The sequence below is a fragment of the Zingiber officinale genome, chromosome 11B (genome assembly GCF_018446385.1).
Source record: "Zingiber officinale cultivar Zhangliang chromosome 11B, Zo_v1.1, whole genome shotgun sequence".
Classification (NCBI taxonomy): domain Eukaryota; kingdom Viridiplantae; phylum Streptophyta; class Magnoliopsida; order Zingiberales; family Zingiberaceae; genus Zingiber; species Zingiber officinale.
Genome location: NC_056007.1, coordinates 76,578,258 through 76,586,166, shown reverse-complemented (window position 1 = coordinate 76,586,166; position 7,909 = coordinate 76,578,258). Strand labels below are relative to the sequence as shown.

At 39.4% G+C, this 7,909-nt stretch overlaps 2 protein-coding genes across 3 annotated transcripts; both read right to left on the bottom strand.

Moving 5' to 3' along the window:
- Positions 1–1,941: 1,941 nt before the first annotated feature.
- On the bottom strand, positions 1,942–3,289 carry LOC122035172. Its single transcript, XM_042594574.1, has 2 exons — positions 2,246–3,289; positions 1,942–2,160 (listed from the first exon to the last, which is right to left on the bottom strand). Exons 1-2 carry the CDS (start codon positions 2,572–2,574, stop codon positions 2,097–2,099), a joined length of 393 nt encoding a protein of 130 aa, XP_042450508.1. The 5' UTR covers positions 2,575–3,289; the 3' UTR covers positions 1,942–2,096.
- A 151-nt stretch (positions 3,290–3,440) lies between these two features.
- LOC122035171 (protein NEGATIVE GRAVITROPIC RESPONSE OF ROOTS-like) lies at positions 3,441–4,798 on the bottom strand. Of its 2 annotated transcripts, none has more exons than XM_042594573.1 (5): positions 4,654–4,798; positions 4,517–4,571; positions 3,843–4,351; positions 3,589–3,769; positions 3,441–3,493 (listed from the first exon to the last, which is right to left on the bottom strand). In XM_042594573.1, exons 1-5 carry the CDS (start codon positions 4,657–4,659, stop codon positions 3,474–3,476), a joined length of 771 nt encoding a protein of 256 aa, XP_042450507.1. In that variant the 5' UTR covers positions 4,660–4,798; the 3' UTR covers positions 3,441–3,473. The 2 variants fall into 2 exon arrangements, with proteins under 2 accessions (XP_042450507.1, XP_042450506.1); XM_042594572.1 differs by having other exon boundaries at positions 4,505–4,571; positions 4,654–4,797.
- Between the last annotated feature and the right edge of the window lie 3,111 nt (positions 4,799–7,909).

Genomic DNA, 7,909 nt, shown 5'->3' with positions numbered 1-7,909 from the left:
ACAAAAAATCATAGTTGATCTTAGAACTAATTCTAAGTCGTTCAACAGCTACAGTGAGTCGTGTCTTGTTCGTTTTACTTGTCTTATACCCACTTGGTTCAGGACATGGTCTATGTGTCTGCCCCCACTAGACTAACTACGTCACAAGAGTCTCATACTCTTAACATATGATGCTTTGGCCAAAGACTTTGAGTAATAATCCTAACGAATGACCATAGGGTATACATCTCCTCATAAGAAGCGATGAATCCTCTGTGGGCTATCCAAACATCTTCGGGCATTTTGACTTATACCCAATCATCCTGGGTCCATGTCTCAATGAGGTGCTTGTTTAAGATGTCAAAGTATAAGTTTCCATGACCAAGATGACTTGTATACCTCAAGTCAAAAGAAACTTGCACTCGAGTTGCAGTAAGAGCTTCACAGACATATTCATATATATATAGATAACCATATGAAATTTTACAGCGAGTCACTCCAATGAACTAGTTATCATAATTAACATCCACATTTATCTCCCGACATCCCAATGTCTCCGGCCAGTGAGAAAAAAGATACTTGGCGAACTAAGGAGTATAACCCGTGCTAATTTTACAGAATTAATGATGTCCGAATGCATTAATTCGATGACTAGGAAAATTTCAATATGTTCATAATTACACACATAGAGATAATCACTAGTTGTGATCCAATCACAATTTCTCTCATGCTATGAATTATATTACGGACATTTAGTAAATGAGTTTAAGACAATCAAACATATAATATGCACTCAAATAGTGAATCTATATTTAGTAAAATCCATAAGGCGATTACCTTAGGACATTCCTCAAAATCTAACACCCTCAATATATAGCTATTCGACCTAATAGCCAGTTGAACCTATGGATCCCAGTTCATTTCTTATGTGCCAGTCTCCCTACATATAGACGATCGGTCATAAGGCCAGTTGGATTTACATGGCTCAGTGTTACTGTCTCATATATGTATACTCAAGGTAAAGGCATAAAACAATTACAAACTTGGTCAGACATAGATCCTGTCAGACCTCCAGATCCTAGAGCATTTCAGGGGTAAGTCCCATAACATAGGGTCGATCAGCCCAAGGTGGACCGATCCGATATCCCGAGGCTTGGATCCGCACACTTCTAAGCCATGTATCACAGTATACAGTCGGACGGCTAAAGATCCGGCCAGGCTACCTCAGTCGGCTAAAGATCCAATCGGACTATATTCAGGGGATAACATTGTCAGAGAATCACAACATCCCTTTAGAGAATAACAGTTATTCAATAGAGAATATTCTAATATCCGACACATACCTGCAATAGAACTTTTTTATGAGGGTGACTATATAACTTCTATCATTACTGAGGAGGTTACAAAAGACTGTTTATATACATATAACGGAAAATTCCTTGAAGGAAGATTGTAGACCTTCCATTAACCTACATCTTTTGACACCGAATATTCCTTGTCGTCTCATGGAGGTTATGAGAGGTGATATAAAAAGGGGAGGCTTTCTCCGTTGGCGAGGTACACTTTTTTACACAACACTTTTTGCAAGCTTGGCTTAAGACTCACGCGTTTACTATTCTATTTTTGCCCTACCATTGTATTGCTTTAAGCGTCGGAGTGCTTACGCTAGAGACTTCTTTCATGGTTCTCGCTCTAAAGTCCTATTGGATCTCTCCGGTGTGCAAAGAAAGGAAGGCCCCAATGTCATCTCTCCCTCATTTAACAGTCTTTTCCTAGTCGGCGTTGGAGCCACCTACTCAGCGTGCTATCTTCATCGCTTTTCGACGGGGTCAATGGAAATAGGGGAGAAATTAGCAGCCATTGCAGTAAAATGGATTGGTTTTTCACTTGGGAAATCTGAATGCATATCTTTCCACTAAATCTAACAATGTAGAATAAAATGCAATCATTACGACCGGAACATCTTGAAATCTGGATTTTGGATGTTTAATCAACCCTGAATAAGGTACACCAATGATTCAAAAAAAAAAAAAATCAAGCAATTATTTCTGTAACAGCTAAACAATCATTCGATTGATAATCTTGTGGGAACACTTCCCGTATGGAACTAGCCATCGTTATTGAATCACACAAACGCACCCTATGTTGTCATCCGTGTAGTCTTCTGATTCTTCAGATTCACTGCATCAAAGAAACACAATCAAAATCACAAGATAAAACCAGCCACAATGAACAAGAGAAAAGAAAATAATGGCAACAAACTTACGCTGGTTCGAATTCCTTGACCTCAACAAGTTCCTTTCCTGAGGAATCCATCCATTTAACATTGCCCTTTAGGATCCTTTCTGAATCTGGTGATTTCAGCGTTTTCAGGCTGCTCTTCAGCAAGATCTCACATTTCCCATCCTCTGCACTCTTCTGTTCAATCACAACCTTCTGCCCAGAAGGTTTCTTCTCCGACGTAACTGGAACTTGAGCTGGACTCGCGGACGCTTGCAGGGCATCTCCGCATTGTGGGTTAGGCAGGTCATGGCGGACTGACGATTTCGAGCAGCATACAAGGGGATAGTGACAATGGCAGGATGAAACCGTCATTTCAGCTCACAGCCACCTTTAGCTCATTTCGTGGCCCAAAAGTCGGAAATTTGAAGAAGAAAATGCGTCAATTCAACACAGATCTCTGGGAAAAACTCGAAATCAGGGAGAAAGGACCATGAGAGATTGGAATGAATGCAAGCCCTCCTTCAAAGGAACGAACTTTCCTCAAGGAAATATAACCCTAGGATCGAATCGAGAAGGGATTTCACGGATAATTAGGACGGCGTTAAGAAATTCGAGCAAGGAAAAGTACAGCCCGAGCCACCAAGATCGTTCCTTTTTCGCCTTGCAGTGATCCGCGCAGATATATTCCAGGAATAAAATAAAAAAAAAATCAAGAACATGGAACCGGTGTGAGGCGACCGAGGATTAAGCATCGACAACCATTATCGCCACACGGCGAGAAGAAAAGGAGCATACAGTGAGAAGCCGAGCCGACAGCAGCCACTGCGTCATCGTCGTCGCAGCGCCACCATTTTCTGGTCTGACGATTGATGTGATTGCCCTAGCGGCGAGGAGAAGAAAAGAAGTGAAAAAAAGATGCCTGTTTTTTTAGTACGCATCGCCGTCCGCCCCTTTTATGCATGCCATGTCGGCTTCGCTCACAGTCAAGTGAAGCCACTCATTTATTCACTGTCCACGCGAACTCATTCTTGCCTTTTTTATTTATCATCATCATTTACAAGTGTCATGCTCGATTAAACTGTCAGAATATGTTCGATCAATTTCACAATTCATTTGGCTTCGAATAGAATCTTCCACAGTTGCTGCAAAGGCACTTTGACTGCCAGAATTAAGTATTCATCCACCATTTTTTTTTATCTTTGACTGTCGACAATGCATTCATTTATGCATTCTTCTTCTGATCTTTGTGGTGTTCTGGTGTTCATAACCAACTAGATCTCTAGAACAATAACTGGAGGCCAAAGAGAATGGTAAAGTAAAGAAAAAAAAAATTCAAACATGTCAAAAAATCAATTAAAATAAAAAAATTATGTTTTCAGGACTCACAATCTGAATCTGTCTTGACCCATCTACACTTGTCCTTGCTCTTCTTACCTTCGCCTTCTTCTCCAGCCTCTGTTTTCTCCTGTGTTTCCTCTGTTGATCTATTTTCTATGAGCTTCGTTGGAGCAGTTGGAGCAGAACTTGGCGGCTGCTGTATCTTCTTGGTGAGAATTGCTCTTAGTATCTGCCTTGCAGCATTGGGGTTTCTGTAATGCATTGTTGAAGAGGAAAAATTCAATACAACAAAGTGTTTTTACCTTCTCCATTCTTGACTCTGGAATTGGATCCTTCAAGCTTGCAGCTGGTGCAAAGCCACTGCTGCATACAAACATCTTCTTGATGATGAAGGAGATGGATTTCTTCTTTATTGCATTAGGATTCCCCAGCAACACATCTTTCACTTTGCTAATCAGCATAATCTTGGTTTTTGGGGAGAGATCGCCATTGCTGTCGCTCGCCAAGCTCTCTAGATTCGTGCTCAAGGTCCTATCAACTGCCGATCTCGATGGGAAATTCAGAAACCTATTTAATGGCGTATTTACTCTGTCATCTTCCATGATCTCTGATCCATTTCTGCTGCTGGATTTTGACTTGAGTGAGAGCAACTTCTTTAGCTCTTCCTGCAACTGGTTGAATTCTTCAACGCTGAAATCAGATACGTCTTGAGAATCTTCCTTGATTTCTTCATTGTTCCCAAATGTTCCTATTGCTAGTAGTGATTGTGGCCAGTCTTTAAATTCTTCCTTTGGATCATCAGGGGAAGAACCTACAGAGCATAACAGAGATTTAATTAGTTTGAACATGTTGCTGAAATTAAACTGCATGGATGTTCTATATAAACATTTGAGAATTTAATCAAACACATGTGTAACTCAAAACTTACACATGTGATTAAAAAAGAAAGAAAAACAACACTCACAATGAGGCTCACCAAATCTCTTCTTCTCCTTCCCCCCATGAAACTTATTTTGAACCCAACTCAAGATCTGCAAAATAAAGCAAGAACAATTCAATGCTGAAGATTAAAACTAAGCTACTGCTTTCACGTTCGAAGTTGTCAGTCCTCACTCTCATAGTATCAGATGACTTCGAGTCGTCTTCTCTCCTGTAAACAAAGAGGACCAATCAATTAAAGCAGAATGAGAGAGCTGGAGTTCTACTTTATAGTACGAGTCCCGAAGATGGAGACTTCAGTGCAACAATGGCGGTATCTACTCGCACTCGTATCGAAAAGTTACAATTCCGTGCAAAAGCTTAGCTCCTTCTGGAGAATTCCACAGTGTATATTTTCTCGAGATGTCCAATCAAATCTATATTTAATTAATCTTCCCATGGCCAGATTTCCATATCAGGACAAGTAGATCCCATTGGAGGATTGCACACTCGCATTCATGGAAGGTTTGGCTGTCACTGTTAGGTTTCTTTGGACCGGCCTGGGAGAAAAATGCTAAGGGAAGAAGGAGAAGAGAAGATGCGTACAAGTGTCAGCACACGCAGGAGGCCCGAGAGCACGGCGAGGCACATGAGGTCGGCCATCCCGGCCAGGGCCGAGCAGGGACATGGATTAGGCCTCCGTCCCACTCTCTGTTTCCTTAATCACGTATCGTGATTAGAACTCTTCACACAAGATCAAGGGGTATATATATACACGCACTTGTCACAAAAGATGAATATGTTCATTCTAGTATTCCTATTAATTCATCCTAAGAATATGAATGGTAATAAAAATAAGAATAATAGAAGTGTGAAATGAGAATAGAAAGACATTTACACCATTTTGCTAAGTAATCCCATATTTGGACGATTGATCTGCTGATCCATCACTACTTACTTATATTGAAAGTTGAACAAGATTGGATTCAAAGTTAAACAAGATGATCTATATATAAGGTTAGAAGCGGAGGAAGAAAAATTGATTTAGGATTTTCATTTTAGGGGAGAAAGCTCGCAAAGAAGAGATCCCGAATAAGGAAGAAAGATATTAAAAAAATTTAAGTTTAGACGGTCTCAGATGTCTATGTATACTATCACCCATATATAGATGTTTTAAGCTCGATTCCAATTTAGATTGCCTCAGATGCGTACAACCTGATACAATGATTTCTAAGAAGTTTTAAGCTCGATTCTAATTCTAAATAGAGAATTCAAAGGTTATTTGAGGATAAATAAATTTTTTATAATAATTATTTTTATCACTCACTATATATGATATTTTCAAATTTAGAATTCCGAATCCGCTCCTGTTCGGATACAAACATTGTTAGGATGTTATAATATGAAAATGGAAAAAGTTCCTTTAAATAGATATTTCTTTGTTAAAAATAATTCCTAAAGCATAGTTAAGAGTGTTGGAATTTAGTTGTTATCACATATATAAATGTTGTAGAAAGGATAAACACGGAAGGAAAATGGCCTGAAGTATGTAAAACAAAGAGTTCGTGGTCAATGTTCCTTACCCACCGAACCGATTGTTGCGTTGTGATGTGCTGTATGATTTAATTAGCCATGGCCCTCTCCAAGCTCTTGCCCTATCACTTTCACGACTAAAGGAGTATATAACGCTTTCCAGCTATCCCCGTGCGTATATTCTGTTAATGTGATAAATTCATTGGCAATTTTCTCCCTTTCTGTCAATGAGTCGATTGGACACATATAATTATATAAACACTATAAACTTGCCCGTGAAGCAGTAAAGACATACAGTAGATGAAATTGATTCTAAGAAAGATAAGGAATGCGCTCATCGAATTCCTTCAACCAAACTGTTGGATGATTATATATATAAGCGACGCTTTGTGTGTAACCATGAGCGACGTGCAAATGTGATATTGTCAGCACGATTTCTTTATAAAAAAATATTCCATTTATTCTCTCTCCCCTTTGGCCTTCTTTTCAAAACATCATCGAGCGAAAATTTTCAATTTTTAAATTTCTCTCGCCGCTCTCTCTCTCGTGTCTTCCTTCTTCGTAGTTTGTCGGACCTCGCGCTCCTGCCGGGAAAGTAAAGCAAAGGCGCTGCAAGCTACTTGACTTGCCGCTCTCTCTCTCGCTCTCGTCTCTTCCTTCATCAGCAACGCCACGTCTGACTGTTGTTGTTGTGCTTACCACCTCTCTCCAATCTCGATCGTAAGGACGACGTCTTTAATTCCTTCTATTTCATACCCAATGGTAATTCGTTTCATTTTAATTTATTATTCCTCACCGTGATCCAAACATATATTAGAAGGATTAATGCTATAACGTGCAAGGACGACGCCTGCAGGCTGCAACCACTTGGAAATGTAGCTGCTACATATTATAACAGCTACTTCGATAGTTAACTGCTACACCTTGTAGCAGCTAATTGTCCATGTAGCTGCTACAATGTGTAGCAGTACTTGCTAAGTCATTTTTGTAGCAGCTACATTTTTTAGCAGATATTACCCCTAAAAATATTTAAGTTGATGTATATCAACTTGGTAAAAAATTATTTGAAATGATTTTTGCTGATGCAGCGCCTTTGCTTTGCTGCTAAACGTTGCAACAGCTACTTCGCAACTAACTTGGAATGGTGGTCGTAGAAGGAAGGAAGGATTTATACTACGACGTGCAACGCCGACGCCTGCTACAAACGACTGCAACCACTTGGACATCGAATGCTGCTACAAGTTGTAGCAGCTATTTTAACAGTTAACTGCTACACCTTGTAGCAACTAACTATCCATGTAGCTGCTACAATGTGTACCATCCACTTGGTAAGTCGTTTTTTATAACTTATAGCAGCTAACTTTCCAAGTTAGCTGCTACAACGTTGTACTATATCTTTCTTTGTTTACGCTCAACAAGATGTTACTCTACATTTTCAACCATTATAGATCATAGCAATCTCAGCTTTTATTTAGATTAATTAAAAGATGTTCTACACGTTGTATCAGTTAATGTATAAATAGTTAGAAGTTGCTACACGTTGTAGCAGCTTCTCAAGAGTAGCTGCTATATTGTATAACAGTTGCTACAGATTAGCTGCTACACATTGTAGCAGCTACTCCAGAATAGATGCTACAACGCCTAGTAACTACTGCTGATCTTCAAATAATCTTTTCTTACCAATTATAATTTTGTAATTATTGTGCACAAATAAACTGTGCAATTACCTTTTTACCCTCATCGGCCAAAGTTTTACTCTGAAACTCGTTGTGTGACAAATATTTCAAAAGAATTTTAATCATAGTAGATCGATGCCCGCACGGTGTCTTCGTCAATCAATCTCACCGCGACGGCTTGTTTCTCATCCAAATCTTTGCCTCCATCGTAAGTATGATGTTAGGTTTAAAGTTTTGATTCT

What these genes read in the sequence shown, in the direction of transcription:
- LOC122035171 (XM_042594572.1), bottom strand. An exon ending in GAGATTTGGTGAGCCTCATT is followed by an intron (nt 4,352 to 4,504) that starts GTGAGTGTTGTT and finishes TATGCTCTGTAG; the next exon opens with GTTCTTCCCCTGATGATCCA. An exon ending in GGTCAAGACAGATTCAGATT is followed by an intron (nt 3,494 to 3,588) that starts GTGAGTCCTGAA and finishes TTTGGCCTCCAG; the next exon opens with TTATTGTTCTAGAGATCTAG.
- LOC122035172 (XM_042594574.1), bottom strand. Translation starts at nt 2,574, where the DNA reads ATGACGGTTTCATCCTGCCATTGTCACTATCCCCTTGTATGCTGCTCG. An exon ending in GTCAAGGAATTCGAACCAGC is followed by an intron (nt 2,161 to 2,245) that starts GTAAGTTTGTTG and finishes TCTTTGATGCAG; the next exon opens with TGAATCTGAAGAATCAGAAG.